Genomic DNA, 19,822 nt, shown 5'->3' on the forward strand with positions numbered 1-19,822 from the left:
TCCTAAAAGCAGCTAAGGGTCCTCTCAGTCCAACACATTTATTGGCAAGGTGGACGGTAGGAAAGGGAAAATATGGCTGGGTGGTAATGATGTAACACTGCTCCCAGATGCGATTGTGAAATCTTTCTTAGAAACTAAAACTCCCCAGGATATTTGGGGAAGGTTGGTGGGTGGGAGGAGGAGGAGGGGGGCGGGTGGGGGAGGAGGGGGTTAAAGTGGTGAAGCAAAGGAGCAGTATTTCTGGCACAGAGGTGTGGTGGTCCTCACCCTCGGTTGGTACCATCCGCCCTCTCCGCTGCAGCTTGATCCAGGCCTCTACTCTCCTCCATTACATCAGAGCAGGCGAAGGAGCCAAAAGCTCGGAGAGCCACGCAGCCACTCAAAACAGCTCGGGTCCCGGCCAACTGTGGTGCAAGCTCGCAGAGGCCCGAGCTGCGCCGCTGCTCCGCTCACTGTTTTGACTTCTCACTTAGCGGTGATGGTACGGTGGAAGACTTTACTCGCCTGGCTGACTCTCCGCTCGGCACGTTGTATCGCAAAGAGTGGAAAGAGAGAGTGATGTACTATGCAGGGGCAACAGGAATGCCACTAAAAATTGCCATTGTGGCATAGTTTCCCACTATTTTGGAGCTGAAAATAGGAGGGGTAGACTCTTCTATTATGCAATTACAGTGGACTGTATCACGGAGGGAAAAGGTGACGTGAGATGGATGAAATGTTCTCACACTTAAGAATGTTGCCAGCCTCTTTCCTCTCACGTGGGGATGTGTGTGGTGAGTTTCCCCGTGATACAAATAGGTTTTTGCAAAAGAAGATAAGTGCTTTGCTTGTCTCAGTTAGTGGATTTGTTCCAGTTGGGCATCTTTGTATCTGCACCTCTTCTGGTTCAGTTAGCTCGGCGTCAGCGTTTCCCACAAGCTGCCAGTTTACTGTGGTTGTGACACTTCAGTCTAAAGGCTCTCCTTATTTAACGCGCAGAAATCATTTGGATAATTTATTTTTATTTTCGGGATTCATGGCTTCCCCAAATCCTCGAAGGGTTTTGTTTGGTCAGACCGGCACTACACTGATTATTCCGTCTGTCCCTTCGGTGTTTGATTGTCCGTCTGACTGTCGAGCATATGTCACAGTAGATATAGTCTGACTCGCCAGATGTAGATTGTGGGTATTAAGCCTGCCATTGGCCAACTATTTAAAAAAAACAAAAAAACATTCTCCTCTTCTTCTGCTATCTGCGTCTGTCTTACTGGCTGAAAACATTTCTGTCGAGGATAGCAACCCACACGATGACGATGGCAAGTTTTGATGTCTATTTAGATCGTGCAGGACGACCTTCTTTAGCCTGGTGTCACCAGACCCAAAATTCACTGCGTCAATATCTGAGTCTGGCCTCCCTCCATAGTGGATCATTTCCAGTCATTGCATCTGACTTGGCGTGGACCTTGGTTTAGTTTTAAAACTGTTGGAGCAGCCTTTAACTAATCGAGCTTTACCACCATATGCGTCAAAATTGCCGCTACGTTTAGATAAAACGCTTGACTTCAGAGACATCGTAATTCATCGTAGACACCGGTCGCTGACTGGTCCGCCCATCGGAGTGGCTGAGCGAACGTTAACGCGAACAGCGTTTCCAGACTGTAATCACAGCAAAACAAATCTGAATCTCTGAGTGATAGTCTGACGAAGCCATGCTCGGCCTGCTTGGTTCTTTTGTGTCTTTTGCTGCGATTCAGCCATTTTTCTGCCGGGACTCGCTTCTCCACGTGCTAATGCACGACCACCGTCGCTGCTTCCTCGACTTAGCACCACTATAGATGATTGTGATTGGTTTAAAGTAATACAAACAAACCAGGTTGTTTTTTTCCCTCTATAGCAGAATGATATATGGGTGCTGTCAGACCATTCTCCAGCGCTGGCACCCAGTGTCTGGGATACGTCCGGCCAGGCGAGACTATGATACGTACAACCTCTTCTTGATGTAGGAGCATTAAATCTCAGCTCCCAAAATAAATCCAAAACAAAGCTTAACTTCCTGCCCAGTTATTTTTCTTGGCTGGTTGCCCAAACATTAACAATGTCTGATAATGACTGGGATTTAATGCTGCATCATTTTCTAACCACAACGTGTCGTCTATATTTTCACACCACCTGGCAGAGCAGGTCTCTGCTTCCTCCGAGTGTGTCGGTGTGTTTCACAGGATCTTTCATCACTTGTCCAGCAGGTGCTGAGTGTGATGAATAATGATCTATGGCTCCTCATAGTCACAGCCTTTCATACTTTAAATGAAAAGAGGCTATGGGGGATATATTCTGTCTTTTGTCTTTTCTTTCCTGTAATTCCATCATTTCTTTACGCTTCTCGTCACGGTGATTTGGTGCAACAGATGTCCCCTGACAGTCCTTTTCTCTTACAACATTAGTCCTGGGAATCCAAGTTCTTTGTGTTTGCTTTGTGGTCTTTAATGGACGTCACAGGAATTTTGAGTTTCTTTAGAACGTTTCACTGCTGGTTTCCTCTCCACTCCTCAATCGTTGACAACGGTGCTCTTTCCCCTCCTCACTCCAGGCACATGTGTGCATGCATGTCTTTAAATACCTAATTTCTGAAACTTTGAAAGCGGTGATCAAGGTTCCTTTCTGTTTCCCTCTCTGTGTTAAAGGATGCACTGAGGGATTTTGTTACTCTTTTTCCTTCCTAATTTTCTAAATCTTGGAAATTGCTGGTCTGTTTCGAGGTATTAGAGGTTTTTCCTGGCAGTTAACGGTTCCATGATCACTCCGCTACCAATGACTCTAATATCTGTCTCATGTGACCAGAAGAAGTCTTATGAGATTTGCATATTACATAAGTGGATTTGCTAAGATATTACAAACCTGCCAAAACTGAGATATTTCCCAGTGCCTACAAGTCAATTTGCCTTAACCACATTTCCACAGTTAGCCTGCACCCCATGAAGAGTTGGACGGGGTTCCTGAAATCCTACCCCGCTTCCTCACTCCATTCTGCCTGACTGCAGTTTAAGGGTTGAAGTTAAGTGGTGTAGCCAGGTCTGTAAAAAGTAACCCGCTTTTGTTATGAACAAGGAAGCGCGGCATGCACTCGGTAAATGGGCGGTGTGGTTGCCTCTGTGGCAAACATACTGGACGACCCCGCGTAGCAGGGCCTTTTTTTAGAGTTTAATTATATTGTATCAGCCTTTTGAGAGATGATTAGGGTCTCGCTGCACCTCCCCTTGTTTATGTTACATTTCACATCCATCAGAATATGTAAGTAGATGTTAAATCAATCGGAGCTTTTGTCTTATTAATCATTTGTGGCTAGGTGACAATGTGGAATTGGCGCCATGGCACGGCTATTTCTCAGGGGATCATGAACTCTTTTTTTTTTTTGCAATTTTTGTATTAAAAGTCAACTAGAAGAATCCATGGATGTATTAAGGAGAACTGGGTATGAGATTACAGGATGGAGCCTCATTCATTTGAACGAAAACTGAAAAAAGTTGCACAAATACAAAAAAAAAAATGTTTCCCAAGCTTCTTCAATGAGGTACCTGGATTTTCCACGTGCAGCTGTGGGCCGTTAGAGGATGCGTATTGACAGAAAGCCGTGTGTAGTTGGACGAAATGGATCAAATTCTGATAATAGAGTTTTCTCGCAGTTTTTCATCGTTCAGAAAAATGTATTCACCAGCCACTTTTCTCACAGCCACTTGTTTTCCAGTGATTGTGTGTGTCTGCGTTATTGGCCAGTGTTGCATCATGTGATGAATGCAGAGGTTTTCGTAACGTGGTTTGGCCACTATGCCAAAATCATCGCACAGCCAAGTGCTGTTCTTGGAGGCCTGGAGAAAGCAGAGATTAAATTGTCGGATGGTTCCTGTCCTACAACTATCAGGGGAGAGTTTGAAGGGCTCTCTGTCACTGATTGGTTAAACACCCTACAATTTGTGTACTGCTCCATTGTCAAAACGAGGAAGTACTCTATTATTCATATAACAGGTGGAAATGTCTGTCTGTCAAACATTCAGCAGATTGTCTAGTTTGGAGGCTGTGGCTTCTTCCTCTGCATGTTGCTTCTATATATAAAAAAAAAAAAATGGTTTTCATAGATTCGCGAAAAACAAATACAAACATGTCTTCTTTTCTTTTGTCTGGAAATTGCATTTCAAACTGTATTTAAAATGTATTTTTTTTTTTTTTTTTTTTTTTTTCATCCTTCATTGCTTTATTCTTCGTGGCTCTTCAGATTTGATTGAAACACATGAGTGCACGAAAGGGATTTTTAGTTCTTGTTTTAGTTTCCCTGGCTGCATAGTTCCTGGAACCTTTTAGTCTAAAAGGGCTGCTGGTCAGTGAGTCAGGTCACTTCTAGATGAACTTGAGGTTGCCTTGCATGGAAGCTCCAGCAGCCAGCTAATAACAGCCTATAACATTACCCAACAAGCTGCCACTGGAAACAGATAAGGAGACAGCTCGGAGATTAGCATATGGATGAGAACAGGTTGCCGAGTACAGTGATCAGGACTTGTCAGATAGTAGAAGTAAAAAAAATCTTTATCATTCTCCCTCCTTTTCGATTTTAAGTCCCACAAAAAGGTTGGGGAGGATTGTTGGAGGTGGAGGAGGAAGCTCTTTGTTTATAGAAGAACAATGCGGCTCATGAGAGTGCAGGTCCTGGGTCCGGCAGTCAAAACAGGGCAGACAGACAAAAAGGCCGACAAGCAGAGGGAAGGTTGGCGGCTGGAGGTGTGGGGACGAGGCGGGGGAGTGCCGTTCCCCGAAGATGTGCCGGGCTGTCTGGCAGGACCGGGTCAAAGCGCTGGACTGGAGGAACCAGGTGGACAGGAAGGGAGGTTCAGAACGCAGTCAACCTGAGCTGGCTGGCCCGAAGAGCTTTGTTTAGTTTCGCAGATTGTTATGGTTTCATGCAACCAGACGATCGACTGATACTCCTCCTCCTCCTCCTCCTCCTATTAGGCTGTGTTTCCAGACAGTTTTGACTTGGGACAGTGATGGGAATGGTGGAATATTACCAGGCGGCTGTCTCTGTTCCCACACCCCCATTTCCTCCACCTCATAGGCTCCAGTGTAATGGTTAACCACAGAGCAGCAGACTAGAGGCGGTGTGAAGCCTCTTTTCCCCACGGTGGTGTTCTGCTCTTTCCCATGCTTCGTTGTGTCAGTCTGCATGACTGTGACGGTTAAAGTGGCTGTGAATGCGTTGCTCCGCGACAGGCAAAAGCAGACTCCCAGTTCCATCTCATCTTGAGCAGTGATTGCTACCATGGCGACGCCCGCTCACACACACACACACACACACACACACACACACACACACACACACACACACACACACACACACACACACACACACACACACACACACCCCGACCACCCTCCCTCCCCCAGACGTCACGTGACCACTCCCTCCCCAGGTGTTTGGCTTGCGTCTTCATTGATTTGCCTGCACAGTAGGGCTCTTTGTGTGGCTGCCTGTGAGAAACTCTGCCCATCCTCTCCCCACAGGTGGGACTTAAACTTCACCCCCAAGGTCTCAGTCCCTGCACGGAGCTGCTGTTGCCACTCAGAGGAATTGGTTTTTACCAAGAGACAGGCTGGCAAAGAAAGGAGCTAAGCCAATGCAAGCCGATAATCGGTTGTATGTGGTGTTTGTTTTAGCTTTCCCAGCTGTCCTCGGGGGAGCAGCGCTGTTTGGGCCGTAATGTGGAAAGCCATTATGTGACTAATAAGTTGCAGTCAGCCGAGCAGCCACCGAGCGCATACACACATCAGCACTGCCTGTTCCTCATGTTAGCCACCCGGTTATATTTCCACTCGGTCACTGACAAACTTATATTTGTTTCTCACAGTGTTAGTGTGTAAGTCTGTAGGTGATTGTTAGGTGAAGGTGCATTTTAACAGCGTTTTGATGTGTTGGTGAGCCTGTCTGCCTGCAATCATTTCCTCAAATTCCTTTCCTGTTTTCTTTGATCAATTCAAACAAAGAAAGACTCAGTGCAAGTGAACCTTCAGCCTGAAAGGTTTTGGTTATTTATTAGATGGAAGGAAATTGTGAATGATCAATTTTCCTTTCAAAAGTCTTGTGTGCAGGCACGAGTGACGTAAATCTCAACTTCAAGGGAAGCTGCCACCAGCACACTAAGCCGAAATAGGATGATACGAGAATCACTGCCCATCGTGACAAATTCAGATACCGTTACTTGACTAAACCCAGCTTGCAGGAAAAACTGTACGTTGACTTGTCATCCCTATCAAAAGTCCAGTGATGATTAAAGGATTTCTTTAAGTAGAAAAGTCCCTCCGGTGCCGCTTCCTTTTAGTGTAATTGTAAGTGTGCATGTGTGTGTGTACTGGTGTCTTCAATGTCTCAGTGGTGCTCATCCTGTCTGTCGCTTTGCAGTGGTGCCCCCCGCCCCCACACCCCTCCCTCAACCCCCTATCTCCCCACCAGCCCCATCAGTCAGCGCTGCAGTCCCTGGCTGTGTGAGGCGCTGCGACCGGAATGAGAAACACAGGCAGCACAGAGAAACCCTTCTCTCAGCTTTGCCCCGCTACTTGCCGTCGCTATGACGACAGAGGATTTTAGACGGGCCGAGATGCACCGAGGTCATGCGATGCTTTTCCGGAGTGAGCGTGTTGATGTGACAGAGGAGGAGAAAGTTAGAAGCCGATGAGGAGTGTAATGATACAGTCGCCCGGTGGTTTAGTACGACAATCGACTTCAATACATTCATGATGGCGCAAGGTTCCTTATTTAAGACGTATTCTCGTAATGCTAAAACAATCTTTATTAGTTTTTCATCATATATTTTGGCGCAAAATGCAAATAACGAATCACTCGGATACAAATATACATCAGCCAAATCTAAATTGGGACCTCTATTGGATTAGAGCTGCAACAATTAATTCAGTTTTCAATTAGTCCCGTAAAAATATTGTTTTATAATCAATTAGTCACTCCAGTGACTTTTCACACCAAAAACCCAGGCACCTCTCAAGTTTTAGCTTCTTTAAATAATTTTCCTTGTCATAAATTAGAGAAATTTTTTATATTTTTGGGCAGATTTTTGGATAAAACAAGGACTTAAAAGATATCACTTTAGACTCTAGTAAATTACAAAAGGCATTTTTCTGTATTTTCTGATGTATTTATAGTACAAAGGAATAATTACATATAAAAATAACTGGAAATCTGGCATCATTAAACTATAAAGAAAATGTCAGACCTTGGCAACTTTTCTAGCATCTTTCTTTACTCTTTGTTGCAAAGCCCATCTGAAACATGATCAGAGAAATTGCTCTTATATTTCCCGCCAAGGGCAAGAAAATAAATGTCAAAGCACATAAGATTTAACCACAGCTGTGTAGTTTATGATGCGTATTGTCGCATTTTTGCATGGTGAAATATTGTGCCGTATCATGTTGTTGTTGCACCCCTGAGATTGTCTCTCTGAAGTTACGGCCCGCCTGCAAATATTTACAGGCGGGGTTTTATTTTGGGGAGACGGATATGATCCCTCGCGATCATCGCACCTTCAAAAGATGATGAAGAAATGAACTCCTCGTCTGAATTTGCCTGCTGCCTTGTTATTCATGTGGGCAACAGCTTTATTTTGTAGTTGTGCTAAAACCGCCACTCCCTGCTAACAGCCACGGAGCCGAGTGATGTGATCCTAGCTGGCATCTGAAATGATAGTTTCTACTTTTTCCAGCGTGTTTTAAAGTGTGTGTGTGCGTGCGTGTGTGTGTGTGTGTGTGTGTGTCAAATAGTGGGATTGAATCTTGTGCGCGCACCGACGTGCCGCTCTTCCATCTTTATGTGCGTGGGGAAAGAGAGCAAGTAATTATATTTGCCAGTGTGTGAGCACGAGAAAGGCTGTCCAGGGCGACCAATAAAACAACCGATTTACGATACTGCCCTGTAGGTGCGAGCTCGCCCACTTCCTCTGCTCGGAGAAGGCTTCTGTCATCAGCACCCCGTTTACGACCGAAACTTTTGGGGGATTTCTGTGCGCTGGCGGGTGAAGAGGCAGCGCCATCTCACTTAATGTCGTTATAAATAAAGCTTTTGCATCAGGAAAGGAAAACTGAATGGCCTCTTGTGTGCGTTGGGTCGTTTACTGCAGCTACTGATGATGTGCTGTATCTCTGCAAGAGGATCAACATTACTGAGGCTCTCCACTTAAATCTGCAGGCCATCCCAACAGCGCAGAGGACATTACCCGGTCATGAACTTAGAATAATGACTGAAGGAATAAAATACTTCTGTGCTACTGAATTGGATTTTCTCATCAGGAGAACATTAAGCTTCTTTCATGGTTTCTTCCTCGACACTCTCCCACTACCCTGCCTGCCTCCCCCGACGTTAAGAACCCGCTCGTATTTGATTCCCTTTTCATAATATATTCGCAGGTGAAGTTAAAACCATTTTTATGACGAGCTGGAGGCGTGTTAGATATTCAGATTCATGTACCTGGAAAGAGTGACGAGGATTGCAGGTGTGAAGGAGACAGAAATTCTCAGAGAACCTCCATGAAACAAAAATGAGGCCAATCCTGCCACGAAAAGGGGGTCAGGCAGCTCAGACGAAGGGTCCCGAAAACATCCAGCCTGCCTCAACACCCGCAGCCTCGATCGCTGCACCTCAGACACACGCTGTGATGCAGTGACGTCCTCGGTTCAACTCGTGGAGGTCGTCCGCTCGCCGGACGGCGGTTTGTTTGGTAACACTTGAAAGCTCAGGAGGAGAAAGCTTTTTTTAAAACGTGCATCTCGCTATTTTCTGAAATCGGTGCAAACCCGACACGTCTGAAGCTCGCAGCTTCGGATCCTTTCGTGACGTGCGTGTGTTTATCGTCCCGCAGATTTTTGATCTCTCGCTGCTGTTGATTGAGGTTTTTCTCCAAATCAAATCTAATTATTCTTTTTTTTGGGGGGTGGGCGGAAAATAAACATTCATCTGTAAGATATGGCTCAACTTCAGTTCGTGTACTTCCTCATTACATTTTATAATGCCCGTGTTTCATCAGTGTGTAATGAGGACTGTAATCTGATGGTTGGATTCCACTGCGTCCTGATTGATGTCCTCCGTCTCGCTGCTCTGCAGTTTCAGACTCCTAATTGGCTTCCTCGCTACTATTGTCTCAGTGCGTCGGTGCGGTTTTCTCTCTGTTTTCTTTTTTCAGCTGTAACTCGGCCCCTTGTATGCTTTCATAAGGAGCCTATATAGGTATAATTGCAGTGTTGCCTTCCAGCTGTGTGGCTATCTGAGGACTTGTGACCCTCACAGGAGGGTCTGCAGGTTTTCCTCGGCGTAGCTGGCGGCTGCCGTGTGACGCTTCGTCACGTCTTGCTTTTCCACGCAGTCGGACTCATTTGATCTTAACTGTCATTTCTTTGTTCCCGGGACTTTGAATGTAGGTTTGAGAGTCATATTTCCCAGTTGGACACTGTTCTTTCTCTATACCTCATGTGGATTTATTGCATTGTGACTTTAAAACTGGGGAATAAAGTGTTTGATGTTTTTTTTTTCTTCTTCTGGAAATGTCATTAAATCAGTGTCAAGGTCTTTTTCACATTTTATACATTACTGTGCAAAGGTTTAGACACTTAAAGTGATTATTCCTTCAGAAATAATGCCATGAATAGTTTGGACTTACAACTTGACTTTCGTTCAAAGTGCAGTAAACTTTGGATTTGGTCCGTTTCTGTGTCTTCATGTGATCCCAGACTCGCTGCATCATGTTGAGATCAGGTCCCCGTGCGGGCCACACCATCTGCTGCAGGACTCCTTGTTTTTGTGGATGAGGAAAGCTCATCTGGACTCCGAGTGCACGTTAGGGTGGTTGTCATGCTGCAGAATTGGATTTGAGACCAATCGGATGCCTCGTGGTGGTATTTCCAAATAGCTAATCTAAACATGTAAAATGTCTTTCCGCTATTCTGTGTGTAGTGGAGGTGGCATCGAGGAAAACAATACCGTCACCTGTTAGAGTGTACACACACGCACGACCACGCACGACCACGTACACACACGACCACGTACACGCTCTACAGTCCCTGGAGCTTGTTGATAATTAATTAGACGACTGCAGTTGGAGTGGAGGGAGAGGTGTATCGTGGGGCTGTGCGTGTGTGTGTGTGCGTGCGTGTGTGTGTGTGCGTACGCGCCCACATGCTCGCCTCTGTGTTCAAGAAGAATGCGACCGAAAGTGATGCGTTCCAGATGTTTTAGAAATGAGGTGGGTTTCACTGGAACGTAACACATTCCCAGGGATGTTTGCAGAAAGACATTCTTCCTCATCTGTGGAGCATGTTCTGCACCCCCCCCCCCCACCTCACCTCACCTCCCCTCCCCTCCTCACCCCCAGACGGGCACGCATCCAGGTCGGTTAACTGTTTGCGCTCCCTTCGTCTTTTCAATCTAACGCGCACGTGCGTCTATAAAACACCGTGCGCGCGCAGGCGTCGGTGTGCGAGACCGTCAAAGTGACTGGTATTTGACACGGTGCACATGCGTCTGAGTATGTGTGGTGGGACGGAGGAGCAGAGGAGAGGGGAAAGCAGCGGCTGCAGTCTGAGCGCTCTCACCTGCTCACCAGAGCAGTGGGCAAGCCAGGCCAGAGGAAAAGGGCAGCTGGAGCCTCGTGTAATGATTATTCTCATTATCAGTTGACCGCAAGAAGCAACCGAACACTTTCTCCAGGTTACGTAGCTCGGTGAACATCGCAACCTGAGTTACATGCATTTTGTCTGACCACTGGTACGTGCACATTTGGGATATGTTAGCATGTCTTTGGCGAACATTTTTGAGATTACTATTTCTGGTAACAACGCCAACAAAAATAATGTAATTACTCTTTGAAAATCATAATCCATCCCGAATAAATATTAATCAGTAAAACGGAATCCATTCGAAAATATTCATCACATTACATTTAGCTGACGCTTTTATCCAAAGCGACTTACAATAAGTGCATTTCAACCACGAGGGTACAAAACCCAGAACAACAAATTCAAAATCTCAGATGATATATAGTCTCATGAAGTTATTGATGTAACATAAATGTATTGCCCAGCTCAATCGACTTACTGTTTTAATTCTACAACTAACTCATGAGAGGTGTGGAAATGGTCTCGTATGGCCGTATGATGCCCGTCACGTTAAAGCCGTGAACCTCATTTTTGTAATGGAGTAGACTTTAAAATAAATCCTAGTGTACAATATTATCCCCGTTTACAAAAGAGACACCTGCACTTTGCCAAAAAACTGTGGTGTCATGTGAGCAGGTTTGTGCAGCTGAAGAGGCAGTCAGCATGTGCACTACGTCTTATAGACTGGATTGAACGAAAATAATGAAACGGCAGAGATGAGGTCATTAACATTGTGTCTCACTGAGGTCTCGCCTCGAATCATTCCAGCTGCAGTTCCAAGTGTTGGCGAGCAGATGTTACAACTTCAACTGTATCAAGTACTTCGAGACACTAAACGTTTTTCTGGCAGAGTTTCTTCAGAATACTTCAGTTCTTTGGACCATTTGGTTTCCCCTCCCTTCTAATGGTGGCTGTAATGAAACATAAACTACACTCAATGTTTTAGCTTTGTATCGCTTCTGCTATAATGTATCATCCCTCTTCAAACCAATGAATCAGCCGCATCAATATCCAGACCAATTAGTGGCTCTTCCTCAGAAAGACTTTTATTACAGAAAAAAAACAAAGCTGTTTCCATGTGTCTGACTCACTGGCTGTAACTCAGAGCTCCAGACACCCAGGTGGTTTCTGGGCTCCCTCATCCATCCTCGCTTGCACAGGAGGATGGAAGTGGCTCGGCCTCATCACCTCAGCAACCGCCTCCATGGCTCTCCGAGTCTTATCAGCACGATCAGAATTTCTGCTGCAGGCAGGACGAGGGACTTCACGTCCCCTTCCTCCATCTTAAAGTCACAACATTACAAAACAATGTGACCGTTTTATATTCAAGTGCTTTTTATTCAAATGACACGGCACCTGGTAACTGTGCCAGGGTGTTGCTTTCTGTGGGGTTGTTGACAAGGTGTTTTGACACGCATGGTCTGCCGCAGGCTAATCTAAGGGTAGAGATTGTTTGTGTAGTCTGTACCAAAGTTGGCTTGTGTTTGGCTCAGCTCTGTATTGCAGTTGTTCCCAGTGCGATCCTTACTTAAACAAATCACTTCCTGTGGCCTACCAATGCACATTCCTGACACTTTTCTAACCTATCATTCCCCCCAAAAAAGAAAGGAAGAATTATACTCAACACAAAATCCATAAAATGGAGTGTATGAGCGGATTTGAAATAGCTTTTAAGATAATCGTGCTTTTGACTTGTGACCTTTTCATACTGAAAAACAGTGCTTTTAAGTAAGAATGCCAACCATATATCCCTGCTGTTGTATTTGTGAAATTAATATTTATTTGAATTTAATGCTCTACTTTTCTTTCTCTCTTTCAGTCCTCTGTGCCAAAAACCTGGTGAAGAAGGACTTCTTCCGTAAGTATCCGCCAGTCGCAGCTGTTGCTGATAAACCGGTCAGCTTTCTAAACCCTGTTTAGGTTTTCCCTTTTGGGTTTGTGGGGACATGATGCGTGCACTGGAAAGGTCTCCTGAACTTGAGAAATGTTGGGTCACTTTGGGCAGATGAAGCGACTGCTGTTGGCACACTAGGATCTACTTATTTCGCCATTTGAGCGGATGTAGATGCTTTTCTATAGATGTCCTTAGAAGCAGAGGAGTGTTTGTTTACTTAGAGCCCCAAAAATGAAGACTAAATGTAAATCCTGAAGTCACGTTTGGTCCCTGCCTGTAAAATATCACTAAAATACTGTGAATATATTATCAACCCCTGTTCAGTTGTGTCTTAATGACCCATGTGTCGGTGTCTGCAGTGTTGTGAGTGTTTTGGTGTGTTTGGGTGCAGCTGTCATGGTGAATGAGCATGTAAAGGTCTTCTGCTCAGTCAAGTGGTTTCTGCGGTGCCCATTCCTGCCATTCTAACGCTCAGGAGCTGAGCAAACACTCAGTTGGGGAGTCGGTGCAGAGCGGCACCAAGAACACGCGTAAAAATCTCTGCCTGTCCTTATTTGTGAACTAAACCCCCACAGTGCTTCTCTGCTGTTGTCAGTGAGCACATGTTGATCTGTTTGTGTCAGTTTATGAGCGTGCGTGAAACAAATCTTTGCCGTGATCATTTGCATTATCTGTTAATTTGGCAATACTTTGTCAGTTCAGTTATCAAAATAGTTGGTTAATATGTGATTGATTGCAGCTCTACAACCAGTTAACATTTTTCCTGATAAGTGACTAAAATACTGACTTGGTGAAGTTGGAATAGCTGTTTTTTGGTTGTTGTTTTTTTACTAATTGATTAATTTGTTGGTGTATTCAGCAATTATAATGTAAAACACTTTCACACCACGTCAGCTTGACAGTATGAAAGCAACAAATTCTGTGTATTCTTTAGTTATTCGCAGCACTTTGGCAACAAAATACAGTTTGTGGAGGTAAATACCAAGTTATTGGTGACCGGTCTGGATTGGTTCCATAACACCAGAGTGTCTGTGTCCATTGCGTTCTATCACGGTCTGCCATGTAGCGAGCAAACACTGCTGTGTAATGTTGTCGTTTGTGTTTATTCTGGGTGCGAGTGCGTTGACTCTCCCTGCTCGCTCCCTGCAGGTCTCCCTGATCCCTTCGCCAAGGTGGTTGTGGACGGTTCGGGACAATGCCACTCGACAGACACTGTGAGGAACACACTTGACCCCAAGTGGAACCAACACTACGATCTGTGAGTCCCACAGCTTTTTTTTTTTATGACACTTCTCGTACAGTCATTTCTGACATCTGTTTTCAAAAGGGAAAAAAAACAAAAACCTCCTGGCTGATTTTGAATAACTCCTGCTTACCTAAAGATGTATTAATCTGAGTACAAACAGCGGTTTGAGGCCATGTTTAAGCTATTTCAGTGCCTCACAATTTGTATGTCTCTTTATTTAACCTTGGTTAGGAGTCAGACTTTGCCATTAACAGGATCTAAACAGTAACAGATGAAAACAGCTCTTGCATCTGGCCCCTCACTTATCTACATACTCTGTAATGACATAACCCTCCAGTCTAAAAATGTCCCTTGGAACAGTTTTAAAAGAATCAGAAAGGGGGGCGGCGTCGGCACGTCGTCTCCATTAGTATTTTCTTCTATTGACTGAAACACGTGCATGTCTTGTTGTACGTTGATTGCCTTTTCCCAAAGATGGTGTGTCCTGTGAAAGTTAACCTGGGAAAAAAAAACAGACAGGAGAGCGTGTGAGTAAAAATATGAGAGTGAAAGTTTCCAGTATTGGCCACCGGTGTTTATCCAAACCGTCATGCGTAGCCAACAGTGAGAGGAAGCACGTGTCTCCGTTTGTTTGGTTGCCGGGGATACGGGACCCCTCGCACTACACTGCCGTTAAATCAGCTACTCATGTCTCATTTGACAAGAGGGAAAAAGTCACATGTGCACACCTTAGGGAGGAACTGATGGAGAGGAGAACACGTACTCGTGGCTCAGTGGAACATCTCTGCTCCAATTTGTCCCGAGAGCCTGCAGATAGAGCAGACTGGAATTTATGGGGAAATGAGTTGTATTTCTTTCCTCTGCCAGTGATAAGTTTACCATCACCGAAACCCGTTTTACTGTCTGTCAGTGTTTATTCTTGTGGCCAGCAGAAGGGCTCTCAGGTGGTGTTTTGGAGGAGAACAGTTTTAATTGACTGAGAGCAGCCCAGCTTGCCGTCTGGCTGGATCGCACTTATTAAAATAGGGCCTTGCAACACCTGGTATTCCCAATACAGCCTCCATTAAAGCTGTTGGCAGTGACTCTTTTTTTCCATTTGTTGTATGTGCTCATGTGATGGTGTATAAATTCTGTGGAAGTGCGTGTGTGTGTGTGCGTGCGTGCGTGCGTGCGTGCGTGCGTGCGTGCGTGCGTGTGTGTGTGTGTGTGTGTGTCCAGGCCTGCAGTTTCATTGGTGCACCACAGCCAGCAAAACTGGCCCATGAACTGTGACCCTGCAGCATTGTTGTTGCAGGATGTGGCCAGCATGCCAAGGATAGTAGACACAGTCTATCTGGCTGTCTGCCTCTCACACTCATTCTGCCGCCCTGAGGTTGTAAGACACGTCACTAAACAACTACACTACATGTGACTGAAATGTAAGCAGGACGAATACTCAATTCAATTTGTTCCATTTGTAGAGGACAAGGACACGGTAATTATTCGTAATGAAATGATTTGTTTAGAGGACCTTCATCTTTGTAGTGAGTGCCATGAAGTGTTTTCTGGCATTTTGGGAACCTCCCGTCAGTGTGCACTCAATCTCATTTGGTTAATTATAAGTCCTTCATTTACGGCGTTGTTAAATAATACATGTGCAATGTTAAGTGCCCCGTCTAGACTCAAATTATTTACGCCCACTCATCCATCCATTTTCCACATGCAGGCTGAATTTCCATGGAAGCGTCCAGTTAAACAGAACTACAAGCCGGCTTTATCAGATCCATTTCTACAGTTTGTTGTGTAATTAGTGCACCGGAAATAGAAAAATATGCCACAAAGAAGAAGCATTAGATATTCACCTGATATTTATACATAACTATCAATGAAATCTTCTGTTAAACTGTATGTTTGATGTATGTTGGACTGTTGATGATGGTGATTGGTGATAATGGGAAGTCACTGAAACAACTTTTTCTTACTGTATCAGGTTTTACAATATTTACTAATTTGAGTAATGCTTTACTTACACAATTTTGCACTGCAGTATGTGATGAATAGGATCACTCGGCCTTCTTCCTTGAGTGACTACTGTTTGTTTTCATCTTCATGGATCAGTGGTCACCTACCTTTTTATTTTGTCACATTTAGCCTGCCCTCATAGCTCTGTCAGCTGATCTCAGCTATAGACTTGTGTTAGTTCAGTTTAAACCAAATTATACCCTGAATATTCAATTACTTTTAGCTATTTCAACTATTTATCCATTACTATAGCTATTTTATCCATGTGCCCATTAATGTATGCATTATTTCATTTCCACCATTTATTAATTATTTCACTTAATATTTCAGTTCGTAATCTGTCACTTTTAGACAATTTTCATTGCTTTTTGCTGGCTTTTTCCTTTAGCCATTTATCAGCAAATTTTGCTTGTGAGTTAGTTTCCTCTTAATCCTACCATGGTGTGTGAAGGTTTCAAAAAATCGGATTCAATATTGTTTTGTTTTTTTACTGTTATTTATATTTTTAGCCCAATCCTTTCACCTTGTGGCAACTGCATATGTACTCTCTACTCTTACAAGTGCCCCTGGCTGGAAATTACTGCCCTTAAGTGTTAGTTACATTTGTTTTATAATATTAGAAAACAGGTTTTAGACGTATATCAGTGCACAAATGCAGAAATAAAATATTCAGCTTGAGAACAACGGTTCCAGTCCCTTGTTGAACATCTCAGTAGCGGGCGTACCGTTTTGTTACATCTACATCTGTATCTCAGTTTGTGACTTTACGTCTTACTGCAAGTCTTTCTTTACTTTGACCATGTGTTCTTGGCCAAGTTTGAGCAGAGAAAAACAATAATCATACCAAAGATGCCTCTTGGAGGAGAACAGTTATTTTGAAGTGAAACGATGTATTTAGAAAGCACATCTGACTCTTTAAATCTTCTGCTTTTTCCTTTACTGCTATTTTCCCATTGTCTAGTCTGTGTGTGTGTGTGTGTGTGTGTGTGTGTGTGTGTGTGTGTGTGTGTGTGTCTGTGTATGTTATTGCCTTTGACTGTATTAAAAATCTTAGCCAGACTAATGAATTTTATTACATGGAGGGTGATCCAGATGACTGGGGTTTGGTTTGGTTATAATACTTCCCTCCCGTCACGTCTGTCTGACATAGCAGCTCTCTCACATCGCACCCCAGACAGGCATTTGGCATTGACTCAAAATGTCCAGACATCTTACTCACAGCCCCATTGTTTCATATCCCTTTTGGTAAGCAGCATGATAATTACAGTGGGATGCAGTTCTGAGAATCATACAGATGATTAGTTCTTAACTGAATGAGGGAGCCCACCCGAGCAGATGTGCCACAACAGGTTCACATGCTGAGATTTGATCACACCCTGGCCTGACACAGGAGGAGAAGAAAAGAAAGTATTAAAATACTAAAAGAGACAGGCACAGACAATCAGAAAATCATTTTACTGTTAGTGTGTCTCTTATTCCCAAAACATCTCTCACTGTCTGTATGTAATGTACTTTCCCGATCATGTTCTTTGCTTAAATAGTGGACAAACCAGTTGATCCTTTAATGATTTTTTTTTTTTTTGCCAATTTTTGCAGCATGGATCTCAGGGTGGCCGTCTGTCAGATGTTTGGCGCACTATAGAAGCTCAATGCATTCACAAAAAACCCGACATAAAACGGAGACCTTGTAATCACGACTTCTATATTTCCTAATTTTACTTGCTTTCTCATAATTAGCACATCCAGATCTGATAAATATGAAAAAAGCTCCCATATTTATGAGATAAGATGTCATAATAACAAGATACTAATCTCATCTCAGCTGTCAGATAGTTTTCTCATAATTATGAGATAATGTCTGAAAGACAAATAGGAGGAGAATTGGTAGCAGTATTGCGATATCTTGGGCCATCTGGGTTTATATAATTTGGGCTACTGTTTGTACAACAAGTGCCGTTTCCACCATAGACTGCGTATAAAAGTGGACATAGCTTCCGGCTCTGAAAAGTGAGGCCATTGCTCCTGGAGCTGCAATACCACCGAGGGCCACTAGAGGTTGGCTCTAAAAGAATTTAAAAAAAAGGCTCCAAAGACTCCCATTCAACTTCTCTAGTGAAATATAAAGTCAGTGAATTTTTTGTGAATGAGTCATAATGATGTCATTCACTAAAATCACTCCTTCCTTGAGTTTTGGTGGTCCATCTGAAAATAATCCCATCATTAATTAGAATTAGGCCTCAAAATGGGGTATGTTTGGGGGCATGTTTGTTTGATTGACAGCCCTGTGGTGCAGTCAGGTTTTTTTTTGCTATTGGTGAGCGGGGCATAGTGTCCTCGGGTTCCAAATCAGATCCACTATTGCTCCTCCCCAGCTCGTTCAAAATATGGTCACTCCCGGCTCCAAAATAGCAAGACGGTGACGAAATGCCAAACTTCAGACTTCACAAATTCACAAACTGTCATGGGTGAGGACATGGTTGGTGGCCGCTTGGTTTCCACCAAGAAAAAGTTTGCCTATCCGGAATCTTGTACTAGTATTTATGATCCCCAGAGGATGAAGCCTCTTGTCCCACAATAACACTGAACTGACGAGTTAATTGTCTGGACAGCTGTCTTGCTGTGGTATTTGTCGGTCATGTTCATGTCGCGCTCAGGAAGAGTTGTAACGACTTGAAATTTCCAGTTTGTCCGACACATTTATGACCAAACTAAAGACAGTCCCATCGGCCCTGGGTGGTTTTTTTTTTTTTTTTTTTTGGCATGCCGAGACCCTAAACTATGATGATCATTACGGTCAACATTATATCGGCCAAACATCAGCCTGTAAGCATGTTAGTATGTAGCTCAAAGCGCTGCTGTGCCTCAGTACAGCCTCACGGAGCTGCTAGTCTCGAGTTCTGATACTGTTATGTTACGTTTTCGATTCTCTCCACTTTAGTGCAATAATTAGCCAACTTATTCAGTTACGACTACAGTGAGTTTACACATGAAGAATGTCACATGTTTGCAGTAGTTTCCAGGTTAAAGTACTTAATGTCTCATAAATTCATAGTGGTTTACTCATTAAGTCAAAGTAGTTTACTTCGAGGCAAACAACCTTCAAATGATTTAACTAATGTTTCAACCCTCCACATTTGACAGCATGATTGATGAATGTTTATACTTAATCACATTTTTAATTCAGCTGATTTAATCAAGCTGGTCACGTTTACTTTAGATATATTTGGGGAAAATGGTTGTTTTTCTTAACATGACTTGTGTGTACGTTGTAGGAACCAAAAGGGGCAGAAAGCTGAAAAAGCTCATTTAAAAAGCCATTTTATAGGAAAACGGAGGCTCTTTTTTCCCCCACCGTTTCACAGATTTTTTTTAAACCAATGGTAGATTTGAACACATTTTAAAGTTGAAGTTGTTTTGTTGCTGCTACTCATTGTTGTTTCTGTAGTATTTCTGTTCCCACAGTCTTCTGTGTCACTTCTCCTGAGGAGGGCTGCTGTGAATATTATAAATGAAAGAAAGGGTCACACTCGGTGCTTTGTCTCATACTCAGACGCTCAGGGTCAGATTTACACATTCACCCACACTGGCTGGAAAATCCCTCTGAGCCTCCACACCTTCCTCTTCCTCTTCCTCCCCGTGTCTCGACTGTGTCTCTTAATGTGTCCTTGATCAGGAGGCTGGTTTGTAGCCTTTGTGTGTCTCCCCTGTTCTGCCAGGAACATCCTGAGTTAGACTCATTGCACCTCCAAGCACATGGGCTGTTGCCAAATATTTTTCAAACATCCCTGTAATTCTAGTGGTGTTATATTAATGATGTCTCCTTCTTTCTTTTCCTTCAGATACATCGGAAAATCAGATTCCATCACTATCAGCGTGTGGAATCACAAGAAGATTCATAAGAAGCAAGGGGCCGGGTTCCTGGGCTGTGTCCGCCTTCTGTCCAATGCCATCAACCGCCTTAAAGACACAGGCTGTGAGTGTCCCTGCTACTCTGATGTGGCAACAAT

General features: G+C 43.9%; 1 protein-coding gene across 1 annotated transcript in view; it reads left to right on the forward strand.

The window, feature by feature from the left end:
- smurf2 (SMAD specific E3 ubiquitin protein ligase 2) overlaps positions 1–19,822 on the forward strand; it is a 49,221-nt gene that overhangs the window by 8,486 nt on the left and 20,913 nt on the right. Inside the window, exons 2-4 of the mRNA XM_069701249.1 lie at positions 12,494–12,532; positions 13,718–13,826; positions 19,655–19,788. Coding sequence (XP_069557350.1) covers positions 12,494–12,532; positions 13,718–13,826; positions 19,655–19,788 — 282 coding nt within the window. The remainder of the gene's footprint in view (positions 1–12,493; positions 12,533–13,717; positions 13,827–19,654; positions 19,789–19,822) is intronic.

Source organism: Brachyistius frenatus, unplaced genomic scaffold (genome assembly GCF_029030835.1).
Source record: "Brachyistius frenatus isolate BFR_SWC_R1_liver_20210118 unplaced genomic scaffold, ASM2903083v1 Contig_36, whole genome shotgun sequence".
NCBI lineage: Eukaryota > Metazoa > Chordata > Actinopteri > Embiotocidae > Brachyistius > Brachyistius frenatus.